The sequence below is a fragment of the Chiloscyllium punctatum genome, chromosome 20, assembly GCF_047496795.1.
Source record: "Chiloscyllium punctatum isolate Juve2018m chromosome 20, sChiPun1.3, whole genome shotgun sequence".
Lineage (NCBI taxonomy): Eukaryota > Metazoa > Chordata > Chondrichthyes > Orectolobiformes > Hemiscylliidae > Chiloscyllium > Chiloscyllium punctatum.
In genome coordinates this window covers 49077481-49105111 of record NC_092758.1, presented here as the reverse complement: position 1 = coordinate 49105111, position 27631 = coordinate 49077481, and the positions used below count along the sequence as shown (strand labels likewise).

General features: G+C 39.6%; 1 protein-coding gene across 8 annotated transcripts in view; it reads right to left on the bottom strand.

Annotated features, from left to right (window-relative positions):
- pdlim7 (PDZ and LIM domain 7) overlaps positions 1 to 27631 on the bottom strand; it is a 141215-nt gene that overhangs the window by 63184 nt on the left and 50400 nt on the right. For 6 of the 8 annotated variants that reach the window (XR_011963497.1, XM_072590878.1, XM_072590881.1 and 3 more), the window contains 3 exons: positions 25214 to 25365; positions 7555 to 7588; positions 1439 to 1707 (listed from right to left, as the gene is read on the bottom strand). Coding sequence is in view for 6 of the 8 variants with exons in the window: in XM_072590878.1 (XP_072446979.1) it covers positions 1439 to 1707; positions 7555 to 7588; positions 25214 to 25365 (455 nt within the window). In the remaining 2 variants the exon portion in view is untranslated. The remainder of the gene's footprint in view (positions 1 to 1438; positions 1708 to 7554; positions 7589 to 25213; positions 25366 to 27631) is intronic. The other 2 variants (XM_072590880.1, XR_011963498.1) reach the window with 2 other exon arrangements.

Genomic DNA, 27631 nt, shown 5'->3' with positions numbered 1-27631 from the left:
GATTATTTTCAGAAAATAGGCACATATCACCTTGCAATTGTTTTTTGGTAGTACCACAATCTGGAAAAAATTGAATCAGCAGTCTCTTTTACTCCCGCAAGATTTTCTTTCCTACTGATTTTGTATTGATGCCGAAAACAAATTTCGCCCCACACATTGCCAAATTCTCAATTTCTCTTAAATTAAAAACCTGGCAGTAGTTATATTTAGCATTTTGAAGGACATTTTCTTCAGTACTCATAGTTAACAAAAGCTTACTGACATGAAGCCCCAGAATGTAATTAAATAATTCATGTAGCCCAAAATGTGTCTCAGTGAGATTCAGTTGGCTGCATGCTTACTTTTTAAATGTGATCAAAATTATAGAGTACATTGAAAGCTTCAGAATTAGGAGAACAATATTTTGCATCAGCGACAGATATTTTGAAATACACCTCTTGACAACTACTTCCAAAGCTTGCTAACTGAAGCAGTAGGTACGCATTCAAGAGGCTCAATATAGGCCAAGATAAATATATACCTTTCCAAGTATGGACCTGTGTTGGGTAAGCATTACTGCATACTTGTCGAATATGACCCTGACCAGTAAGCTCATTTATAATTTCTTAAAAAGGAAGTGTCACAACTTGCACACATGTTACTACAGCCAATCCACAGTTCCAAACAGTAACCTCATGCCATACTGTTGCATGCACTTAACAAGTGACAATTGAAATGAAATTAGAACACATCAGAAGTCCAGAGCACTTTAGATTAATCAAGTTTGGCACAATCTGGAAAATAATTTTGTGTAGAAATATTTTAAAATGCTACACATAATAACCAGTGCAAATAGTTTAACTACAAAGGAAACTTCCATCATTCCAAAATGCAAATGACACCCAGTTGATTAATTAAACTGTTCCAAAATACTTTGATCAATGTCAGATAGAGCAAAAGCAAATCACAGAAGATACTTGCAAAATGCAGTAAGCAGTGAAACATTTTGCTCATTAAAAAGTCACACTTTTAACAAACTTGAAAAACTACTTTTCTTTGGGAAGCTAGAATAGTTTGAACAGTCATGCATCATGCAGAAAGCATTCTGATATAATTCACTGATACTCTATGCATAAAAAAAATCAAATTTTTGTGGGCACTCTGATTAAGGCAGTTGTCATTTGAGAGAGGAAAGTCTATTGCCAAGGCAGTATGGTTTGTAATTCCAGTTGGTTGTACGTTATATTTCATCCAGTAAAATCAAAGATCAGTGCTTGACCTCAAGAAATCTGCCCATTTAGGGTAGCAATGCCTGCGTAGTTATTATATTTCCTATAAAATGATTCTTTTTTAATGGAACTTAGCAATGGAACTTCCTCTCCAGTGCAATGATTTTGAAACAGCACTTTATTTTTGTGTTATATTTTGTTGACAGGTTTGTATGCATGTTTTGACATACCCATTTGGATGCTGCAATGTGGTTGCAGTTGAGCTGTGCTTTTCTGTGGGTGTGCCATACTGCAGTTGTGTCTGGGATGCAGGTGTGATGCTAGGCAAAGCAGAAGGTGGAGTATATAGGGATACAGGTTTGTAGCTCACTGACTTTATTGGTGTCCCTGAATTTGAACTTCCCGTAGTTGTAACACCAAATGGTCTTGCTGTCTTATTCAGTGGCATGTTGGAGTCAAACGAGTACTTCGGAACAGAAGGTGCAGTAAGCATAAAATCCTGAGCAAAAGAAACACACAAAAACTCAAAAACACCACAAGCAACATGCAGTTACACCGTCAGTCAGACATTGAGGCAAGACTCAAGCACCATGGAGTTGTCCATAGTTATTATTTAAGAATATAATTGCATAACAGTACAAAACACTGAATTGTCAATTTTAAATCCAAGCTGCATGAACATTGAAGGTCAAAATGTAATTCATTCCTACATAATACATTCCAATAATTTATACTTGGCCCTTGCAATAATGTTCTCAACATGTCCCCAAAGAATAGTTCTTCATAACAAACACGTTCACTTGTCATACGTACTGACAAAATGCAATTGTATAATGGTGGTCTTAAAAACATTGAAGCATAGAAGATAGGAGCTGGAGGCGGTGATTTGGCCCTTTGAACCTGATCCACCATTCATCACAATCATGGCTGACTGTCCAGCTCAATAGCCTAACCCTGCTTTCTCCCCATAACCTTTGTTCTTATTCACTACAACTGCTGTATCTCGCTACCTCTTGAATACATTCAACGTTTTGGTATTGACTACTTCCTGTCGTAATGAATTCCACAGGTTCACCACTCTTTGGATAAAGAAATGTCTCCTCATCTCTGCCCTAAATGGTCCACCCCAAATCATCAGAGTGTGACCCCTGATCCTCCCTGCACCAACCCAGCCTGATCCTGTTCGAAGTCTCCTGTTGGAAGTCTCTATAAGAGCCCCCCACACATTTGAACTCCAGCAAAAACCAAATCTTAACCTCAATCTCTCGTCCTGCAATCCCTGCAATCAGTCGAGTAAATTTTTACTGCCTTCCCTCAACAGCAAGATCAACCTTCCTCAGAAATGGAGACCACAACTGCACACAGTATTCTAGGAGTGGCCTCACCAAGACCCTGTAAAACTGCAACAACACACCACTGCTCCTGTACTTGAGCAAATACAATATAAGGGTTTTCCGCTTGAATCCTCAGCAATAGAGTTGACCAGTGCCTTACACTGATGGAGAGTTAATAATTTGAAGTTGCAGGCTGCTAAATGCATAAGCCGACATCTCAGCTGATGAAAAGAAAATGTAATTCTAATTCCTTAGTATGAATAGGTTCAGCATTTGGATTATTGAGCAAGCACTTTTAAAGATTTGATTTCAGTATGACTTCATTGGAAAAACAGTACCGTTAACTCAATATTACCACTGGTGATAAAACTTCAACTATAATCTTGAGACATTACAGAAATCTACGTCCAGTCAGATACACTAGTGTATGACTAAGTAACCAGGCCTTGCTATTTTATCATATACATCCATTAGGCTCTCCAGGCAGAAAGTTAGATTTTGTTAATCTTCGACTGAACATGACACCAATCTCCATGCTTTAGTAAGCTGGCTTATGCATGCAATAACTCCCAGGAGAGCATAGTGAACTACATCCTTCTCCAAAACCAAATCAGCAACAGATAGGAAAGAAAAATTGAAATGTGGAGGAATATCTACCAGAAAGTCAAATATACTTTGACCTTGGATCTCTGACAATATGAACTTCAAAATAAAATTTCAACTGCAATATAGTTTTTCATTTGAAAAAGAACTGTAGATAGGCACCTAGAAATTTTAAAATGTCATTATTGCTAGCCTTGTACTGCACTGCAATTGACCTCCATTCTGGTGTCAGTAATGACCTTTAACTGAGTTGATTACTTACTCCAAGGCTACATTGATATTAATACCTTTGCTTAAATGATCCAAAGTGGTGGGAGAATCTTGACACATCCAAAATACATCGTCAAGTGAGAACATTACTCAGGAGTTAAATTCTAAGGACAGAGAGGGTTGTAGAGGAAGTTACAGAGCTCAGGAGGCACGGGTTTGTCAAAGGTCCTGAAAACAAGGATGTGAATTAAAAGAAGAGACGTGTTGCTTAACCAGGGATCAATGTTGATCAGTGAACCTGGGAGCAAGGGGTGAACCAAGCTTAAATTAAGACAATGGCAAAGTTTCAAATAAGCTTAAATTTATATATGTGGTAGAAGATGGGCAGTTGGCTAAGAGAACATTGAATAGTCACATCAACGTAAAAAGACAAGGATAAAGATTTCAACATGTCACTTAATTTCAGAATATATAGAGCAAAGTTAAATAGTAAATAACAAAATAACTCCCCAAGTCTTTTTGCAAAACACATTTAAGTCAAGGGAGTTGTTTCTATTAAATTTCACTAGTTTTGCTTGTGACGTACAAAATGTAATAATCAGCAATTGTACTTCGTATGCACCAATGCAAAAATGTTTGCTAGCTCACTGGAGCTCAGGTCTCATATCCACCACATTTTCCCTACAATTGGAAATAAAATCAACCACGTCCAAATTCATCATCCATTGTGTACCATTTCCCAATGCTAGTTTTAACTTCTGATGTTCTAATGATAAATATTTATGGTATTTGGTTGAGAGGGGAAAACATCTAACATGCTTTTAAGTTGATCCAATTTGTCTTCATTATCTGAATCAAAGAATCCAAAGATATTCATGCTGTGTAAATTTTTAACCCTTACCTTGCAGATAAACCTAATGCATGTATAGTTGCATTGCACAGCAAAGTGAAGTGAGAGCACAAAACACACCACAAATCTTGCTCAGATAGATCACATTACTAATACAACATTGGCAATGTAATGCATGTCCCACAATTTGCCAAACAATGAGACATCAAGCGGCACTTGAAGGAAATGTTTCTGGATTAGTGGTTTTGAAACGGCGATTTTACTGCTCCTTGGATGCTGTCTGAACTGCTGTGCTATTCCAGCACCACTAATCCAGAATCTGGTTCCAGCATCTGCAGTCATTGTTTTTACCTACTTGAAGGAAATGGTCAGCAGCACATGTAGAGACATGCAAGGTGAAGCCACAAATATATTTTTCCAACACGTAAGATTGTTAGCTAGTTGCCAATTACCCATCCCTTCACTATTACATTTCTGTCTCAAACATCAGTTTCATCAATTAGACAGAGAATCACAGAAAATAGAACAGGTAGGCCATTTGGCCCTTCAAGCCTGCTCCACCATTCATTATAGTCATCCAACTAAACAGCCTGTGCCTCTTTCCTCACATCCTTTGATTCTTTTAGTCCCAAGTACTTTATCTCATTTTTTAAAAAGTGATATGATACTTTGGCTTCAACTATTTTCTACAGTAGAAAAATTGATGTTTCGGGCAAAGGCCCTTCATCAGGAATGACTTTTGACTGAGTTGATTACTTACTCCAAGGCTACATTGATATTAACCCCTTTGCTTAAATGATCCAAAGTGGTGGGACAATCTTGACACATCCAAAATACATTGCCCTATTCTTGATGCAGGGCTTTTGCCCGAAACGTCGATTTTCCTGGTCCTCAAATGCTGCCTGACCTGCTGTGCTTTTCCAGCACCACTCTAATCTAGACTCTGGTTTCCAGCATCTGCAGTCCTTGTTTTTACCTATTTTCTACAGTAGTCAAATCCACTGGCTCACCATTCTCTGGGCGAAGACATTTCTCATCTGTCCTAAATGGTTCACCCATTTCCTTAGACTGTGATCCTGGTTCAGGTTGATTCTTGGAATTAGAATAAAAAAAGTTGTATCCATACCCTCGATCATATTCCTCTTTCTACAGAGAAATTTAAACTTTGGTTTGTTTAAATGATAGAATTGTTGGGCTTTATTCTTTGTGAATACCTCAAATCTCACTTCATAAAGTGGTTATTAGTCACCAGCCAAATTATAACACAAATTCAGCAGTCTACTCTAGGATCATAACACCTTTCATTGAAATGCGCAAGTCTTTATTCAAGATATATTCAAAATCAACCTGTTCATAGATGTTATCAGAGACCTCTTAGACAGGTGGGACTTGAACCCAAGCCTCTTGTCTCTAGCCCTCCTGATAGTTCTAATCATTGAAGTACATAGCACAACATCACATTAGGTCACGTTCCAAATGAATGCCTGCAACTTAACCCAGTCTTTCTTCTACTTGCTTCACTAGACAATCTGAGAATGGGAAATGCTTTGTTGCCATATCCAAATTAGGTTCTTAAGTAACTCAAAGGCCTTTTTGAATTTGCATTGTGTCCCAGACACAAAGTTCCCAGCATAAACAACTTGTAGCCATAGTCCTTGGTGAAGGTCAGTTTTAGGAGTCAGATGTTTTATTATTCTGAGAGAGAACACTATACATCTAGCAATTCTATGTATGCTATTCACTCTGTCCAGTAATATGTAACAGCAGAGATGTGGCAATAATGAGATTGCTAAAAAGGCCCAAATAATTTCTCTCTTAATCCTAAACCAGCCCAAGTCAGAAGAACCATATCCCAAAGTACTGCTAAACCATCAGAGGAAAAAAGCCTCAATTTTAAACATTTGGTCACAATCACCGCAAGAAAACACAGTGCCTATTCAGGAGTGCCAGTAGGCAGGCTCAGCCAAATCAGAATCCCAACAGTGTAGAAGTAGGCCCTTCAGCCCAAGTCCACACCAACCGTCCAAAGACTAACCCACTCTGACCCATTCCCCTACCGTTATCCTGTATTTACCCCTGACTAATGCACCTAACCTACTCACTCCTGAACACTATGGGTAATTTAGCATGGCCCATTCCACGAACCTGCATGTCTTCAGATTGTGGCTGAAAAAAAAATCAGAGCACTCCAAGGAAACCCATGCAGACACAGGGAGAATGTGCAAACTCCACACAGACAGACACCTGAGGCTGGAATCAAACCCAGGTCACTGGCATTGTGAGGCAGCAGTGTTAATCACTAAGCTACTGTATCAGGCCTCTCCAACATGCCACTCATCAATTTCTAATTAAATAAGATTGGGGGAAAAAAAAAAGAGTTGGAGAGGACTGCTTAAATTGTTAAGATTACCTGGAGTAGGCTGGCACCATGGACCCACAGGAATAATCCTTAGGCTAAGAAGGGGATGTCTAAAAGCTCTGTCTAGAGTTAGAGTTGGGGAAACACTCCTACTCCCCCTCGCTACACAAGGTAAGTTTTTTGTAAATGCAGTAAAACCATATCACAGTGTTCTCATCCTGTTCTTGGAGGGAAAACCATCACTGTGCCCTTTACCTTGCTTAAGTCTTAAGAAGCAGAACAGACATTGATACCAACATAGCCCAATCTGAGTGATCTTGGGGGAAAAAAAAATCAGTCAACACTGAGTAAAAGGGCTGTAAGCAAACAAAGCACTAAATGTCTACCACTTAAACCCAGGCAAAATTGAAGCTGATTGCTCAAGGAAACACAGAAATTTGTCATTTTTCCTCTAGCTTAAGAGATACACTCAAAATAAATTTGAACAAAAACTTCACCACTGAAAGCAAAATAAACAAAAAAGGTCTTTGAATACTGGTTGACCATACAATAGCAATCACAATATAATATTAGATTGTCTCAATGGATTAAATGTACTTCACAACGTGGGAACCTCAATATTAAGTCAGTAATTACAACATAAAGCAAAGCAATTTGAATTACTTGACCTCAACAGTCGTTCATGATTAAGCAAGAGTGAACTCTGCCACCTTTGGTATTGACAAATTGGTGTTTTAATATACATCCAGGATTTCCAACGGGAAGGTTAGAAACAAAATCATGTCAATAATTGAGATAATATAATCTTAGTAGACAATCAAGTCATAATCCATTTTTAGTGAGGGACTTTTTACTTTGTTTGACAATGGTACAAGAATTACATTGAACCTGCACAATTGAAAAAAATTACTTGACACAGTCTGCCTTAGGTTGTTATTTTTAAAATAAGCATGCATAGTGTTTGTAGAAAAAAGTAGTCATCCACTATACCTTCTCATCACCACCTCCTGTGGAACGAACAACTCTGGAAGAGAAGCCAAAAAAGAAATGTGTTGAAACATCTGCTACGCTAAAGCTCATTAGAAAATTATAGACTACAGAGAACAACTACAGAGCAAGATGCTGTCACATGTATCACAGAACCACTCTCAAAAGGAATGATTGTATTAACATATTTTATTCAAACAAACAAGCACAATGAGGTATTGTGAGGACTAGCTCCTCAGATTTAGTATGAACTCAATCTTGATTCAAGGATGATTACCTGAAATGAAAGGTATTTTACTTACCTGGTTTTGAAAGCACTATTTATTATCACTTACCCAGTTTCTCGTTAATGGCAACCATTAGGCTGTTGATAATGAGGGACTGACATTGAATGTCAAGGGCATTGGTTAAGTTCTCTTGATGGAGATAGACATTGTCTGGCACTTGTGCACACTTCTTGTCACTTATCAGCCCAAGATAAAAACAATGACTGCAGATGCTGAAAACCGGATTCTGGATTAGAATGGTGCTGGAAAAGCACAGCAGTTCTGGCAGCATTCAAGGAGCAGGAAAATCGACTTTTCGGGCAAAAGCCCTTCATCAGGAATACAGGCAGAGTGCCTGAAGGATGGAGAGACAAATAAGAGGAGGGTGGGCGTGGGGAGAAAGTAGCATAGAGTACAATAGGTGAATGGGGGTGATAGGTCGGGGAGGAGGATGGGGGAAGGTAGCAAAGAGTACAGTGGGTGGATGGAGGTGGGATGAAGGTGATAGCTCAGAGAGGACGGTGGAGTGGATAGGTGGAAAGGAAGCTAGGCAGGTAGGACAAGTCATGAGGACAGTGCTGAGCTGGAAGTTTGGAGCTGGGGTGAGGTGGGGAGAGGGGAAATGAGGAAACTGGTGAAGTTCACATTGATGCCCTGGGGTTGAAATATTCCGAGGCAGAAGATGAGGTGTTCTTCCTCCAGGCATCAGGTGGTGAGGGAGCGGCGGTGAAGGAGGCCCAGGACCTCCATGTACTCGGCTGAGTGGGAGGGGGAGTTGAAATGTTGGGCCACAGGGAGGTGAGATTGATTGGCGCTGGTGTCCCAGAGATTTTCCCTAAAGCGCTCTGCTAGGAGGCGTCCAGTCTCCCCAATGTAGAGGAGACCGCATCGGGAGCAACGAATACAATAAATGATATTGGTGGATGTGCAGGTAAAAGTTTGATGGATGTGGAAGGCTCCTTTAGGGCCTTGGATGGAGTTGAGGGAGGTGGTGTGGGCACAGCTTTTGCAATTCCTGTGGTGGCAGGGGAAGGTGCCAGGATGGGAGGATGGGTTATTGGGGGTGTGGACCTGACAGGTAGTCACGGAGAGAATGGTCTTTGCGGAAGGTGGAAAGTGGGGTGGGGGGGCGCGGAGGGGAAATATGTCTCTGGTGGTGGGGTCCGTTTGGAGGTGGCGGAAATGTCGGTGGATAATTTGGTTTATGCGAAGATTGGTAGGGTGGAAGGTGAGCACCAGGGGGGTTCTGTCCTTGTTACGGTTGGAGGGGTGGGGTCTGAGGGCGGAGGTGCGGGATGTGGATGAGATGCGTTGGAGGGTATCTTTAACCATGTGGGAAGGGAAATTGTGGTCTTAAAGAAGGAGGCTATCTGGTGTATTCTGTGGTGGAACTGGTCCTCCTGGGAGCAGATACGGCGGAGGACAGCCCAAGCCTGGATATTATGCAAGTCCTGTTGCATTTAGCTATAAACGATTCCTATCGGAAAGATGTTGTGAAACTTGAAAGGGTTCAGAAAATATTTACAAGGATGTTGCCAGGGTTGGAGGATTTGAGCTACAGAGAAAGGCTGAACAGGCTGAGGCTTTTTCCCCTGGAGCGTCGGAGGCTGAGGGGTGACCTTATGGAGGTTTACAAAATTATGAGGGGCATGAATAGGATAAATAGGCAAGGGTTTTTCCCTGGGGTCAGCGAGTCCAGCACTCGAGGGCATAGGTTTAAGGTGAGAGGGAAAAGATATAAAAGAGACCTAAAGGGCAACTCTTTCACACAGAGGGTGGTACGTGTATGAAATGAGCTGCAGAGGAAGTGGTGGAGGCTGGTACAATTGCAACATTTAAAAGGCATTTGGATGGGTGTATAAATAGGAAGGGTTTGGAGGGATATGGGCTGGGTGCTGGCAGGTGGGACTAGATTGGATTGGGATATCTGATTAGCATGGACGGGTTGGACTGAAGGGTCTGTTTCCCTGCTGTACATCCCTATGACTTTAAGTCATAAGTGTTGCTGAGCATTGAGCAATTAGCAACGATCTCCCCTTCATAACATGGAGAAGTGAAGGCCATTGATAAACAACTGATGATTAGGTGTAGGGCAATCCCCTGAGGAATACTAAGATCTGAGAAGGACTTAGAATCACCTTAAACATCTTCCTTTGTGGGAAGCAGGGCTCCAAACATTGCAGAAATTCCATGTGCTGCCATCTCGACTCTTATGGACTAGATGCAACAGTTGGTCAAATGCAGCTGTGAGGTCAAGGGTAATCATTCTCACCTCCCTCTCAGATTCAATTACTTTGAGAACCAGTGATAACACTGATGCCTGAAGTAGAAGCTGGCTCTTCTTACTAGTATCATCAATTAATCAGATCAGTCAAAGCTAAAATAGCAAAATCTAATGTCAATTTTTCAAATTTAAGAAGGTTTACTAAATGAATATGCATTATATTCTTCTAACGATAAAACATAAGTAGTCATCTGTTACCAATGATGCTATGATACCATAATTTCAAGTCTAATTTGCTTCAAGATAAAATATGAGGGGCAGGAGATCAGATCAGATTCTGAAAGAGAATAATTTTAAATGAAATATCAAAGATTTTCCTTCAATATTGTCTCAGTCCTCCTGGAACACACATTTTTGTTTTCCATGCATTATATTTCTGCAGTTACAATCAGCCGACATTTGGATGCGCTTACCAAATCAAAACTGATATACTGTCATCCTGGTTGACCCTAATGGCCCTAATTTCTGTTCCGGGGATATAAACTTGAATGGACATAAAACAGACAACTAGGTTAGCCAATCATTGACAAATCTGCCTGAGTGGGAGAAAGCAGGCATTAGGTCCTGCCTTCAATTGCCAAACTACTCAGTGTTCCAGGAATGACCTAGTATGCAAAGGAAACCCCACAGTTTGTTTCCTCTACCGCAAACTACTTCCTTAAACCCTTCCAATCTCTCGCCTGACCTCTCATAAGTATAAAAGAGCTCATGCGCATTTTCACCAGGATTGAACTTACCTGATCAGCTATTTTTGCCACTTCCTTGCTCTCCACTAGCCCAGCAGACCAAATTGCCTCTAAAATAATCTTTCTCAAGTTTCTCATCTATTGTCCTGTCAAGCCCTCTCTGAACTCATGTTATGAGATCCATCTCCTGTTCCTTATATTCCCACTAAATTTATGATCTTCCAATTTCCTTTTCTAGCTCCAATGTTAACTGACATTCTGAATGTTCACTCCCATATTATTTTGCATCTTCAAATTTCCCACATTCCCTCAAATAAAAAATTACCCCTGCCTCTCACACAGCTGGCTGTACCTTCACTTTCCAATCATACCCACAAACTCATCTTCTCCCACCATACCATCTGCTCTGGTGTCCCCATAAATCACTCTTTGGCTTCCTCTTACATCTATACAGTGCTGGTGATATTATCTAAATATATGCACTGATCCCATCCAGCTCCACCTGTCTCACTGCTTGTCATTGAGCCAACTACTAATATCAACAGAAATTTCTTCCCAATAAAGACCAGAACCATTGTTGTAGTTGTAAGGTAATGATTCTGAAGGGGTTAAATATTTGTGTTACAATGTGGCCTCCATGGAAAGGGTGGAGTGAAAGCCTGAGAATATAGTCAAGGAGTTCGACTCCAGCTTGGAAGATGTATCTATTCCAGCTCCTTAAGGAGCAAGTAATTTGTCTGACCAAACAAACCCATATTAATCACTATCCTGCAAAAACCCTTGACATTCAAGTAGAGTGCCTCTTCTGCAGATACACCTTAGTAACAGATTCTCTACTTCCATTTATTAGATGGTCTTTGCTTTCTCTTGGGCACAGGGAGGAGAGGTAGTAGTAACTATCTCAAACAACTGTCATTCAGTAGTCCATATAGATAGAGGTTAATAATATCACAGGACACCAGTACTGATCATCAGGTAATATACCACAATCGTCCTCAGTCATCAACACAAACCCAGCTCCCTAGTCATCTACCCCAAACTTCTCCCAGATTAAGAGGAGGCTAAATTTAATTGTTCATAATCTTTAACTTGGATAGGTTCCAAAAAACACATTTGCTCATTTCTCCCTTTATAACATTCCAATTCCAATTCAATCAAATAGTTGTTGAAACCCTCATCCATGCTACCTCATGACTTGAAATATCTTAATGTACCCTTAGCGTAGGAATTTATGCTGCAAATTTGAGGCTAACCAAACTTCTTCTGCTCATATCCTAAACTGATTTGTGTAACTGGAACCAACCTTTAAAATTAAGAAAGAGAATTTGAAAATCAAAGTTCTTCTATGGCCTCCTTCTACCCTGCAGAAGGCATCAATACTCTTTCAACATCAGCTACTAGGGGAACACCTAAAATTTTAAATCATTACATTATTAGTACCTGTGCATCTTGCCAGATGGTGACATTTGAATTCAAAGATCTAGAACTAAAAGCTAGTTTAAATTATGATAATCTGTTCATTAAAGTCCTTTGAAGGCAGGAAATCTGCTGGCTTTGCTTTCTCTAGCTTACATGTGAGTCCAGATCTATAGTCATGCGGTTGGCTTTCAACTGCGAGTCCTGGAAAATGGCTCTGGGAAGGGGCAATTAAGGACAGGCAATAAATGTAGGCCATTGATGATAAACTAAGTAGTTTTGTTAAAGATCTAAATTTCGAGCCTCTCTTTCAGATCGGAGTATTTGTTCCATAACTCCATTCACCATGCTGTTGCTGGGTCAACATATTTTTGCAGTTTAACTTCAGCATGGACTCCAATTCTACATAACGGAGCTGCAGAAAATAAAAATACTCCCAAGGAAGTTGTAAAATGATTGATGAAGTTTATAAATATTGCAACATGTACACTGCCCTAACATCCAGATAACTTATCAGGAAACTTAATGTGTGCAATGTTATAAACAGGAAACAGACCGTGGGCAAACCTTCCTATGTTGTAAGCCAACTTCTGTTTCAGTCAGTTTTTTACAGGATTGCCAGTGAAGAACATACATCTGCTTCAAAACAGGTTTTTCAAAAAAAAAACCTTCTTAAAAAACTTGTTTAATTTGCAGCAATATATTTCTATGTCTGAATGCATATATATTCTGGTGACCCCTGTACAAGCTGTTAACACTTAAGTCACAACGATGCAACATCTGACGAGCATTGAATAACATTCCAATCAAAAAGGGGGTTCGGCAAGTGGGCATTGGAGCTGGGGAATAATCAGAAGGAAGGCCCAATTAAATTTTACATTGTTACTCAGGTTTTCTTGACAATCCACAATATTTATTTATGAAACCAACCACACCCTGACAAGGTATTCTAGAAGTCTTTTGAATAAATGTTTAATTCATTGCGCTATTGGTCTAAATAGTTTTGAATAATATTGCAAGTGCATCTTTTTATTGTTTAAAATCTGGTGTTTCCCATCTTTCAACCTTCTCTCTAGAATGCAGAATTCATTCTCTTTCATTGCCCAATTGTTTTTCTCCACACCCTCTCCAATCTACACCTCTTTTGAAACTTAAAGATACATTTAAGTGTACATACCTTAAAGAATCCATTCTGGAATGTATGTCAGCAGAAAGTATGCATTCATTCATTATAAATCAATAACCTCCAGTTACAACCTGGACTAACACATATTAAGGCTTCATCCTTTTTTTCTTACTTTTGTTGTATTTACTGTAATATGGGGGTTGATTAGCTTGATTAGGTGGCTAGCTTGTGATGTAGAGTGACACCTCAGTGTCCTGCATTGACTGAGGTTACCAAGAAGGATTTTCTTTAACTTCTCCCCTTAACTGACACAAAGTGACCCTCTGGTTAAATTACCACAAGTCATCTCTAATGTGAGAGAAGCCTTACTGTCCAGAAAGACTGGTGACTTTACCTTGAATTACTGTGATGCATTAAATGAAGAAACCTCCCTCACATTGCAAAGGTCAAACGCAATATGAGTTTACCAATTCTTTCTGCAGGTCTGACCAAGCCCACAGTGGTTTTAGTCCACTCTGTTCTGACCAATCAGCTTTTGACATCCTACATTATTTCAACCATGCTTAACAAAAGCTTAAGTAGCTCCTCTTCCTTAGAGTCGGGTGTCTGATGTGAAACATTGACTTTAAACATCAAAGCTCAATGAGATCTACAACATCAGTGCTGAGTTCAAGACCTGTAGCAAGGATCTTCACCCATTTTGGGAATCATGACCTCTCAGAGGAGATGTAATGCACTTGAAGGGCAGATAAAGTAAATAACTTCACAGTATGATAATCCTATAAATACCCACTCCTCAAGAAATGAAAAATTGTTTGCCTATGTCAATGAAAATTGAAACCATAATCTGTTAGCAATTATAATAATAGTTTGTTAACAATTCCCCTCAGGCTATCATTGTCATTATGAATGCTAACTTTTTTGGGCTAAAGATTCATACAATATATTAGTAATATGTTGAAACTTCAGATCTGTAGCAGCTAAAACCATGTACAGCTTTGGGTTTGGTCAATATTCCCATATTTTATGTTAAACAAAATATTATGTCTCCCTTTTTACGATTCAACCATGAATCCAAGTTTAGAGAGTGACTGGCACCACGAGGCAGGAGTCTTCTCGCCGAATCTTACAAAATACACCACATTAATTCACTAGACATCAGAAAATTGACTGGCATCTATGACACATGCTCAAATCTTTAAAAGTCCAAATTACATGATCTCTGACATTTACCCAGAGACATGGAGGTCAGTGGAAATCAATGCCCCACTTTACAAGCAGGAACTAGAAGTTCCTATTGATGGGGTTGTGCATATGGGAGACTTCCTCTTCCCCCAGGACCAGTAGAGAAGGCCATACATTAGACCATGCCAGCCTGGCCAGAGGATATCATCTAAGGAAAGCATTCTCGCCATTTGGAGGAATGATCAGTGCAATAGGAAAGTCTAATGAAGTTCTCCTTTCCACAGTGTAAGTGCCACTACCTTCTTTCTAAAAGCTTACACTCACTCCTGTCTCTGCTCCAGAACCCACCAAGGCCCAGGCTCTATTAGTCTCAGAACTGCCTGCAACATTATCCCTCACTTGTGCTCACCCAACCCAGCATGTGACTCCACTAACCTAGATGCTTTGTGGTGCCTAATCATTCACTCAGGACACCTCCCCACCTGCACATACATAGAGCTGAGGCACACACTTCCATCTTTCATTCCAGGAGGAACACAACCCACAAACAGGACAGAAAGAATCAAGATAGCTGATGCATGGGCCTGACTTTTGGCTCTTCACCTCTTAGGTGGAGAGCACTCGGACTCTGACCAGCTGGACTGGAGGCTGTCCTTGACTTGACGGTGGCCAGATGACAAACATGACAAGCTACCTGGCTTTGCATCTGCACGAAACACCAAGACAAAACATTAGCATGAGAGATTAAAATCTCTGCGCCCTGGCCAAAAAATGCAGAACAGCAAGGGATGCTGTGAGCATGGAGATAAGCTCAGTGTGAAAGAGCATGATAGCAAGCAAAGTACCTGGAGATGCAGACTGGTCCTTTTGACGAGTGGGGTGCATGCCCCTAAGCAAAGAGCAACCTCACTGCAACGTTACAATGATAGTTGCTATCCAAAATGCAACACCGAAATGGAGAAGCACCCTGTAAACTGGAAGTGCCATGAGAGTTTTCAGAGGCTAGCAGATGTTGGATGCATGCATGCAAAAAAATGCCCAGAGATGTTGGTGCCCAATGTCTAATATAAAATAGTTGGGAGCAAACAGCAAGTTGAACACAAAGCTGTAGCGGGTTTGGGAGAATTGCAACTGGAATATTAAATGTGGTGATTTGGGCTATTAAAAATGAAATTTAACAAGCAGTAATGAGTATCAATTGGGAACTTGTTGCAGAGTAGGAATCTCACCAAGGAGTTGGAGAAAAGCTTACAACTTGCAGCAAGATGATCTTGACATCGAGATAAACCTTACTGAGCAACTTGCCATAGCCCATTTTTCTCAAACCCCTCAGACTGCTCTCGAATTTCATTACATTGTGATTAACTCCGAAAGTGATATCAGGTCACCTGGAAGGATACTTAACCACATTTAAATGGTTTTCTTTTTAAAAAATAAAACTCTTCGGATGACTAGCTCATTGCTTTGGGTGGGGGGAAAAACAAGTTGTTGAAAGACGTCCTATAATAGAGACAGCAACAGGTTCTTGTAGAAAGCTAGAACCACCCAGAAGGTCAGGGAGCCCCCCCATCCCAATCAACCACTGGAGGGTTGCAAGTCAGAGAGAGAGAAAAAAATGTTTTTAAATAGATCAGCAATACAAATTAGCAGTCTCTAGAATAATCAAAGCAGAACAGTGATATTTTGAGTGGCTTGGAAATTTGTAAGAGAAAATCTACAGAAACAGAAGTCCTTAAGATGTCAGAGTAAAGCAACATCAAAGGCTGTTGAATGCATTAAAGGAATACATGTTGTGGAATGTGAGACCTGTGTTAGCAGTTCAAGGGTCTCACAAAGGGGCAGTAACTAAAAAGAAAGTTGAATGCAGAAGCTTGACAAACACCAAACATAGCCATGCTGACTGAACAAGGAACTTTAAAGTGGAAACAAGGTGACTCTGAAACCTCAGTGAAGTGTCTGTAAGGTTGTTGAAGTAACAGAGTTGAATCTCTATTACTTATATTTCTAATAAAACTATTTCAAATAGTTTGATAGTGCCTTTTAAGTGTAAGAAACTTTGTTTAAAAACTTCCTTTGCTAAAAATTCATTGGCAGCTTATATTCACTGACTGACCACCATGGCAAACAAATTGCAAAAACAAAACTTACGGTCTATCAAGTCAGGTTTCTCTCCAGGATCTGACTTGTCATACATCATCATCAACTGGAATCTTAACACTTTCCACAAACCATAAATTATCTTAGAGTCATACAAGAACAATGAAAGAAATCCTGCATCTCATTTTGTCCGGATCAACCATCAAGCACTTATCTACACCAGTCCAATTTTCCAGCACTTGGCCCTAGTATATCATGCTGTGGCATCAAGTGTTAATTTAAATATTGAAATGTTGTAATGATTCCCATCCTTAACATCCTTTGAGATTGGGTATGTGGAACTCATTGCATGTCTGGGTGAAAAGACTCTTCCTTAAATCTTCCCTAAAATATTCTGCCCTTGCTTTAAAATTTATGGCCCCACTTACTGGACCCTTAAGGGGAAAAGCTTCCATCTATCCTATCTACGTGCGATATAATTTTGCAGACCTCAATCAATCAACTTATGCCTCAGCCTCTTCACTTTAAAAGGAAAACAACTCCAGTCTGTATATTCTCTGTTCATGGCTCAAATGTTCCAACCTGGGCAACATCTTGATGTATCCCTTCTCTAGAAGAACCATATCTTTTCTACATTGGAGTGACCAGAACTACACATGACCTAACTAACATCATATACAGTTCCATCAGCATCTCCCCGCTCTTGAAATTCAATGTCTCAACTTACAAAAAAGTATCCCAACTCCCTAAACTATCTTATCTAGCTGTCTTCTACTTCAAGAATCTATCAACATGCACACCATGGTCTCTCAGATTCTCTTTACTTCTTAGGGTCCTACCATTCAATATGTGCAACCTTGCCATGTCAAGTCTTCCTTCAATGCATTCCCTGACACTTTCAGGATTAAGTTCCATATATCGCTGTTGAGCCCATCTGACCAGGCTTGTCTACATTGCCATTATAATCTAAAGCTTTCCTTCTCACTGGTTACCATTCCACCAATTGGTCATCTGCAAATTTACTGGGCATACCTCCTACATATATTTTAGATCATTAAAAAGGTAAGGAATCCAGCAAACTGTAAAGAATCCAGCATCAAACAGGAGTACATCACTGCTCACAGGCTTCCAGTCACAAAAGTAACCTTTGATAATCACCCTCTGCTTCATGCTACTAAGATAAATTTGGATCCAAATTGTCATGGGTGATATGGGCTTGCCTTCTTGACTGGTCTCAAATAATAGACCTCATTAAAACCCTTACACAGACATCCACGCAGACTACATGAATTACACCACCCTCACAGATGTGGAGAAAGTGAAGACTGCAGATGCTGGAGATCAGAGTCAAAAAAAAACATGGCACTGGAAAAGCACAGCTAGTCAGGCAGCATCCGAGGAGCAAGACAGTCAACATTTCAAGCATAAGCTCTTCATCAGGAATGATGAAGAGCTTATACTCAAATGTCGACTCTCTTGCTCCTCGGATGCTGCCTGACCACTGTGCTTTTCCAATGCCACACCTTTTGACTCTACCCTTTCAGATGGGTCGAGTGACCGCCTCAAAAAACTCTTAAGCCTGCCAGATATGATCTGCCCCAACAAAGTTGAGCTATCTTTGATTAAACATGGTGACTCCAAGTAGAGATTAATTCAGTCCCTCAAAATTCCTCCCAACTGTTTCTCTATGACTGATGTCAGACTTACTGGTCTACAATTCCCTGGTTCATTGCTACCACTCTTTATGAACAACAGTACCATATTGGCAGTTACAGCCCTCTGGCAACTCTCCTGTTTACACGAAGGATTTGAAAATTAATAGATGGCTCCTTTTATCTTCTCCCTTGCATCCTAGGAATTTATTCAAAGTTAAGCCCTTGAAAACTGCAAATACCTAATCCTTCTCAATTATTTCACGCCTAAATAGATCATAATCCTCCCTCCAGCTTTCTATACTTACATCAATCTTCTCTGTTGTGAACACATGCAATGTACTCATTTAAAACCCATCACTTCTTCCAACTCCAGAGTTTGCCACTTTGGTCCCTGATAGGCCTTGCTCTCTCCCCTGGTATCCTTGTGCCTCGAAGATATTCAAAATGCCTTTACATTTTCCTTTATTTTACTAGTCAGTGTTTTCTCATTTCCTTTTTCACTTTCCTGATTTCTATAGCTTTTTCTTTAAAAAGGAATCCCTTGCACTTTATCCACACTTGCTGTGCTTTGAGTCTTTTAGTATTCAATATTCAGTCCTGTATTACTCAAGATCCATGGTTCTATGGGATCATTGGCTTTGACAATTTAGAAATTTGCACTGACGTCTAGTGGGAATTAACTGATCATTGAACTATGGTCTCCAATTTGTTGTTCAAGCTCTGACAGAATCTGATTTGAGTGATAATCTCCTTCATCCCTACAGTTGAGAGTTCAGTTGCTGACATGCCCAGTAAGTTATTGCACACAACCAAAAAACACAACTATCAAAGCAGTAGTTTCAACGATCTCATTTCACAGTCATGATCTTTCACTTTTTGTTTGGTAAAATGCTGGCCCCACTATTTCCTTTTGAAGGACTTCCAACTCTTTCATGTAGGATTTCTCTACATGGTCAGATCCTGTCATATCCGCAGAAACACCCATTTGAATCCCTCATTATTGAATGCCCTACCAGGATTGCTGTACCTTTCTATTTGCTCCCCCTTTGCATACATTCTGACTACAATCCTCAGAGAAACCATTGCTCTCAGAGTTTTCCAATACTGAAAAAAAAACATTTTTTGAGTAAGGTGCATTCTGGGGGTTTCCCAACTACCCTCCTGCCTCCCTTTTTCTGATGGATGGTCAGCAATTTCCTTCTTGGACTGTGCTTCCTTACGATGCAAGGTGACCGCATCCAGAAGTGTGTTATCCAAGTAACCCTCATTCCTCGTGCATGAACTGCAGTCTCTCCCAGCCAACACAAATTCCAAAATACAATGCTCAAACTGGTTATGCCAGTGGCATGTAGATATGGTCATTCAGAATGAATCAGCTTTCAAAAATTAGGGTGTTGATTCTAAATGGAACAGAAGTTTTAATAGATTTTGAGATCTTGATTTAATTTCATGACAGCACAGCAAGGTAGGCATTGATGGAAACTGAGTGAATTGGCACAGGTTGAGAGTGAACATCAAGTGGACAAGCAGGTGGCATGCTATGTGGGTGAGATCATACTATGAGAGGACTAGAGAATACAATCTATGGGAACTAGTAGGATATACTTCCAAACATTAGAAAGATGGGCTTTTTAACCTTGACACAGCAGCCCTTCACAGCACGTACTTCCACCACCTCCCAACCCCTATCATGTAACACCAAGAGCAAATATCCTGCCTTTTGGCAAGTTTCTGTTACTGCAGAAGAAACAGAGCAACTGTACATTTCACGACCTACTGTACATGACTTGAATGGAAATGCAGGTCAAGGAGATATCAAGTACAAAATCAGTTTTTTGCCTCACCTTGATGGTGACCAATAAAGTTGGTAATTCTTGAGCCAGTGAAGGACTAAATTTGTCCAATGGCGGTCATCCTATGGTCAGCCAGCAGGAAATTAATTTCCAGCAGGTATCAACTGGTTTAGGCAGGTTTTATGCTAGAGTTTAGTGCGATAGCACTTTGTTGACATACCAACACGTCATGCTCTATTTAACAACCGGGCTTGTCAACAAGAAGATGAAATGAATATTTCTGCTCAAAAGTAGCACCTATAGTTGTGACTTTGGAAATGAATCAAATACATTATCAACAGGTCAAGTAGGTAGGCAGACTACAAGCTTAAATAATCATAGGAAATTCATGCGGGTTTTTAGACTATTTCAACATTGCAAGAAAAGGTGCAATATCAAAATACACTTACATTCCATCAGCTCAAAATAGCAGCACTCATTTCCAACACATTTCATGTCTGTGCATGACATACTCTAACCTTAATTCAATTACAAATCACAAAATGAATGCCAAAATCTCAGAATTTTAAAACTGTCCACCGAAACCTGATTAAATCTGCATGCACAAAGCTGATCATGTCCTTTTAAGGAGGGGTACACCATATCACAAAATGTTCAGATGCAAAGAAAGTAATTCTTATGGTTTTACTGCAATCTTCAGTGTCATAGAAGGACATTCAACATAATGGAACATAGGAAAATGGCTCCTAACGTGTCTGACACACACACACACGTATACACACACGTCAAATTTATCCAGCACGGCTCCATTGGATACACATTCTCGCTATATTCCTCAACACCATCCTTCTCCCCTACCTCCACCTAAATCACTAGAATTGCATCATGTCCTGCTTCTCCGCATTAAATTGTGCACGCCACTTAGCTGTCTACCCTACCTGATAGGAGAGGTTTGAAGAATATGGTCTCCAACCTCAATATTACAATTTGGAGGCCAGCAGGCTATATTTTCTTAGTTTAAAAACATATTATTGATTGTATTCTCCAATTTGACTACAATCTCATGTCATTAGCAAATTTCCCAAAACATTGACAAAACAGAAGACCACAGACACCACAACATTGGAAGTTGTTAATTCTATACTTAAGTCTCTAGTTCAAGTTATAAATGTGAATATTTCAAACAAACTAATTCTTTAGGTTTGCATTTCTCACCCATACACAACCCTTTAGGTTAGCGCAGCGCAATACACTGCAACAACCAATTCCTATATATAAAAAATATGCAATTCCAGTGCAGCATCATTATGCAAAATATACCACGTCCTAATTTCTGTAGTAGTTACTTAGTACCAAAGTGTAACATTGAATTCTTAGCTCCACAAGTATTTGTTAACTCCAAAGTAAATTCCCCATGAAGGCATCACATCACCTCAAAAGAAAGTAAACACTGAGGAAGTTACAATCTTTATAATCATTGCATCATGCACATGGCTATGTTCACAAAACTCATACTCCACAACGTAGATTCCCTTTTGCATCATATTTGACAGTTAAACTCAATTCCCAAAGCCAGAAGCTCCGAAATCCGTCCCAAAATGTCTCTGTACTCTTTTTTCTGTTTTAAGTCACCATTTAAACCTCTTTCAGCAATCCCAATGTCACGTCTTAACAGCTTTCATGTGGCTCCTTCTAAAATTTTGTTTAATAATACTTACATTGTGGGACAAAGTTGCACTCCAGATTTGTAAACACAAAATACAGGTGAACCATCCAGTCCAGAGAGTGGGAATGCTACATTGCCCAAGGTACGAGTTCTGAACTAGACAATAAACTGTCACAGGCACGTAAATGCCAGGGAGCAGGATATAGAAGTAAAACACAGAAAGAACAGAAAGTATTTCACACTATGCTTTGATCCTTGCTGATTTCTTCAAACCATCCCCACCCAAATACTCTTAGACAGGCTCCTCAGATTTTCTCAAGGACTGCTTTTGGATTTTTAGGTGCTGTAATTTTATTCTCATCGACACATTTATCTGGTGGTCCAGTCATGTCAGAATTAAGAAAATTAATGGACCATGGTCAGTTTTAGGGAGGGTCTGAAAGTCAAGGATGGTTATTAGAAGCCATCACTATGGTGCTAGGCAAATTGAAATAGTGAATTTGAGAGGATTGGAGGGAGCATATTGAGATGTAGAGGGAAGAATAATTCTGAATGGAGTAACACAACATGTAATGGTGGAAGATTATAGTACACTGGAGGACACAGATTACTTGGATTTTGGAGGGGAGGTTGGTCAGGGCATTGGTTGACATTCAGATAGGCAGATGTAAAAAGTGGCAATTCAATTATGAATGTGAGCTTCCAACTTACTGTGCCGTCAAAAATATTTCTTTCTCATTTCTCTCCCTGAATGTCTACTGCAAAGAGCTATTCCTAGCTTTACTTTCGTTCTTAAAATTTGTACGTGGCATGTGGGAGTCACCAGCTAGACCAGAAGTTATTACCCTTTCCTAATTACCCAGGAAGGCAGTCAGGTATCAACCACATTGCAGTGGGTCTGGAGTCACAGGTGGCAAAATCAGAGTAGGATGGCAGATGTTCTTCCCTAAAGATTAATGAACCAGATGAGTCTTTACTACAGTCAATTATGGTTGCATGGTAACCATTTAGTTAGATTTCATTATTGAATTCACAGTTCACCATCCACCATGGTGGAATTCAAACTCTTATCCCCAGAATATCAGTCTGTAGTTCTGAGTTATTAGTCCAGCGTCATTAACCCTACATAATTGCCTCTCCCATGCATGCTACAAATCTTACAAATGTGTTTTGTATCTAGTCTACATTACATCACTAGTTGATTAAAAGGTAAAAAAAAAAATCAGTACCCTCTCCCCCTCAGAATTGGAATTTTCAAATCTCAGGTGGCATTTTTAAGAATTATAAATTTCAGCAATGACAACTATCGAGCAATAGAGAACCAGAAACTGAAAACAAAAATGATTAAAATTGATGTTTCAAGAACAATTAACAAAAGACAAAAATTACAGCTTAAGGTAGACAGTTTTTAAGCTTTTACATGTTATGCTTCCACCTGGATCTTGACTCTCCTTTCCTGAAGGCATGGATGCCTTTGGAGGAAGCTTGCTCAAGTGATCGTGATCGATTTCAGTCTGAGTAACATCTCAAAGCTGAAGGGTGAATAACATCAGTAGTTTTTCTTGCAGTGTATGGTGCTGGAGTGCTCTCAACTATTACACCTTTCATCGAGAGCTGAAACCGCTTGCAGCTATGATTGGATACTCTACCCAATGTTTTTCAGATGTTACCATCTCTCCACAAATTAATCTACTCAGTTCATTCTTCTACCACATCCTATAATGGCTGCTTAATTGAAGCCAGTAACTTCGATAGATCAAAAACACAAACAAATAACAGCATCAGCTTCTGATACTACATCCACCTAAATTAGATTACCTAACAACATACTTGGCTTACTTTGACTTCTAAATACATCTCTCTCTATTTCCCACACAAACTATATTAATTACCTCCATTACTAACAGACTTAATCAGAGTTCAAGGTAAAAGGAAGAACTTAAGTCATCCAGTACATGAAATGAACCATCTTACAAAATCTCTACATTCTGAGCAAAAAGTCATTAAAATCTCGGTTCAATTAAAAATAAAAAATACTAAGTCATGCTGGGTCCTCTACTTTGTGTCATTTACATAAATGATTTGAATGAGAGCATAAGGAGGTACAGTTAGTTAGTCTGCAGAGGACACAAAAATTGGAGGTGTAGTGTCGTGGACAGCAAACAGGGTTACCTCAGATTACAACAGGATCTTGACCAGATGGGCCAATGGGCTGAGAAGTGGCAGATGGAGTTTAATTCAGATAAATGCGAGGTGCTGCATTTTGGGAAAGCAAATCTTAGCAGGACTTGTCCATTTAATGGCAAGGTCCTTGGAATGCAGGCTCTTTGCTCCTTGAAAGTGGAGTCGCAGGTAGATAGGATAGTTTGGTATGCTTTCCTTTATTGGTCAGAGTATTGAGTACAGGAGTTGGGAGATCATGTTGTGGCTGTACAGGACATTGGTTAGGCTACTGTTGGAATATTGCATGTAGTTCTGGTCTCCTTCCTATCGGAAAGATGTTGTGAAACTTGAAAGGGTTCGGAAAATATTTACGAGGATGTTGCCAGGGTTGGAGGATTTGAGCTATAGGAATAGGCTGAACAGGTTGGGGCTGTTTTCCCTGGAGCGTCGGAGGCTGAGGGGTTACCTTATCAGAGGTTTACAAAATTATAAGGGACATGGATAGGGTAAATAGGCAAAGTCTTTTCCCTGGGGTCAGGGAGTCCAGAACTAAAGGGCATAGGTTTAGGGTGAGAGGGGAAAGATATAAAAGAGACCTAAGGGGCTACTTTTTCACACAGAGGGTGGTACATGTATGGAATGAGCTGCCAGAGGAAGTGGTGGAGGCTGGTACAACTGCAGCATTTGGATGGGTACATAAATAGGAAGGGTTTGGAGGGATATGGGCCAGGTGCTGGCAGGTGGGACTAGATTGGGTTGGGATATCTGGTCGGCATGGACGGGTTGGACCGAAGGGTCTGTTTCCATTTTGTATATCTGTATGACTCTATGACTCTATGCATATTATACCACATAGCACATTTCACATGAAATTGTGATTATCTCAGTTTGCAGACAGACCTCAGGATTAAAGTAAAAACAGACTATACAATCATTTTTACATCTACCTGATTATACATACAGGCTGTCCTGTTGAGCGCAATAGTTTCATTTCGTGCGATCTCACATTAATAAATACAATTGTGCAATAGCCATGCCATTTAAATTAATGGGGCCAAAAAATCCAATACAGGTAAGGAAAGTTCATATTCTACAAATAACATTTCAGATTCTTCAATCGTGTTTAATGAATGTTTCTTCAACACTAATTGGCTTTTAGTATATGAATGGTAACTCCATTTCCAATTCCCAGACCCTGCCCACCATCTACAAGATGATTCAGGATTGTGATGCAATATTTCCCGCTTTCCTGGAGTTGTGAACAGATTGTATGTACAAAAGGTTCCAAGACACATTTCTCTCTGTATGATCTTCTTTAAACTTACTTCCCAAGGGAAAGTGTCAGGAATCCTACACAGGATTTGATTTTGCTCTGCGCTTCCAAATGAGTCATTCCTTCAGTATTTTCACCATTGATGGAAAGCACCATATCTCCAAGTCCAACATTTGCCAGGTCTGCCTTACTGCCTGGTGTAATCTGCAACAAAACATACAATTATGTTTAGCAAAGCCTGAATGAATCCCTCTGTGATTAGTCATGAATAGACAATTTATGAATGTGTGCATGATTAAAAGAGAGTTTATACAAAGCTTTAATAATTTATTTCCATGCATTGACATTCTTTCAAAACTACACACCCCACAATTTTATTGAAAACAAGTCTTTTTTTGCAGGAGAATACATTGGCTCATTTTACATGGTATGACAGTTGAATTGATAAATAAGCTTTGTCCTGCTTCATATTATAATCTCAGGTGATTGCTCAATTTCCCATTGTACCCTTGCTAGAGTGCCAAGAAAATGATTTCAAAATGCCCATTCTCAGCACACTCACAGTTTGAGGTGACAGTGATGCGGAGGTTGGAATGGGAGATGGAATGAGGGGCATTAAATTTCCAATTTTAATTATGATAGAAATACTCTGCACCACCCAACCTGCCTCCTTCCTTCACCAGTGTTTGGATTGCTGTCGTTGTGTATGGATTATTGATTAAAGCAAATAGAAATATACACTGAGCTCTTTCAAACCCTGCAAAACATTTGTGTTAATTGTCTCCATTCTTTGAAACAGCAGATGCATGAAACATTTGAGAGGTTCATATTAAGGGGTTGTTCCCCAGACCACGTAATTTGATATGAAACTCAAGTGTAGCATTAAAGCAAAGCTGCAATCAACTGTCTGGAAGGGTAAACATTGAGTAAAAATATATTTACATACCAAACTGCTTTGATCTGGCCTTTGAAAAATCAGGGATTTTTATTCATTCAGTTGGCTTTTGGCACCATGGACTTTGCTTCACCATTCCCCAAGTGAGCGGAAAAGCAGGGCAAGAAGTGCTTGTTACATTCAAAAATTAACATCCCAGAAGTTATCATTAATTGTAAACTCAACTGGACCAGCCATTAGAAATACTATCACTCAGAAGCTAGGAATTCTGCATTGTGTAACTCCATTTCCAATTCAACAGACCGTGACCACCATCTACAAGATGATTCAGGATTGTGTTGAAATATTCCCTACTTCCCTGGGGAAGTAATTTAAAGAAGATCATGCAGAGAGAAATGGGTCTTGGAACCTTCTTGTGCGTACAGTCTGTTCACAAATCCAGGGGAGTACGGAATATTCCGTCACAATCCTGAATCATCCTATAGATGGTGGGCAGGATCTGGGGATTTCTGAAGCTCTGACAACATTTGAAGTTAAACACCATTCAGGAGCAAGCCTGCTTAATTAGCACTTCCTCTGTTAGGACAGCAATGTGAAGCATCATACTACAACAACTCATCCAGTCTTTCTACAGAACATTTAAAACCTGCAATTTCCACTACATAAAATAACTTGTAGAAAACACATGGTACTATCTCCATCCAGAAGTTTCTCTCTAAGTCAGCTACCATGCAGACTTGAAAACATATCTTTGTTATTCCTTCACATTGTTAGTTCATTATTCTGAGTATCCTTGCATTTGAAGGACTGTAGCAATTTAATAAGGTTGATCCTCCTCGCCCTTGAGGGTAGTGAATGAGAAATGCTGACAGTCAATGAAACCTCCCCACATCCAATAAACATATGAAAGCCACATCATTAAATGTTTTAATACAATGCTTGCCCAATGCCATTTGTCCTTGCACTCCATAGTCAAAACATTAACTCAATTTTGAAATATATGATTTGACAGTAACTATTTGATTTTGAATGGACACAAGTGCACCATGGACAGTTTGTGGATCCTGCAATGTAAACCATTACTGTAAAATGATCAGCAGTTAATCTTGTAGCTAATCACAGTACATCAAGCCCAAATGCAAATTTGACTTTATTCGGTCTCAGTACATTGAGAATGAAGGAGTCATGGCTCAAGCTTTGAATTACTTTGCATCAGAACTTATAGGAGAACAAGTATCATGTATTTTTGCAGTTAAGTCATTGTAAAGATATTTGAGATGGTAGAAAGTTAGATGACAATAGGAATTAGTGAGCTAGTAATACATACCTAGATTTGATGGTGATACCTTTAGAAATTCCTTGCTATTGGCTTTGTCTCTTCTTCATGAATTGTACAATAGTAGAGCTTGGAGGTATAATCAGTCACACCCACTAATGATCTAAACTGGACAATTATGTCTTTTGACTTTCATGTCACTCACTCAAAAGGTGGTTTCAATTCAACACTAGGCTTAATTCTATAGCAATCAAATGTACAAAGTTATGATTGCTAATTTACCTGATTAATACAAACAA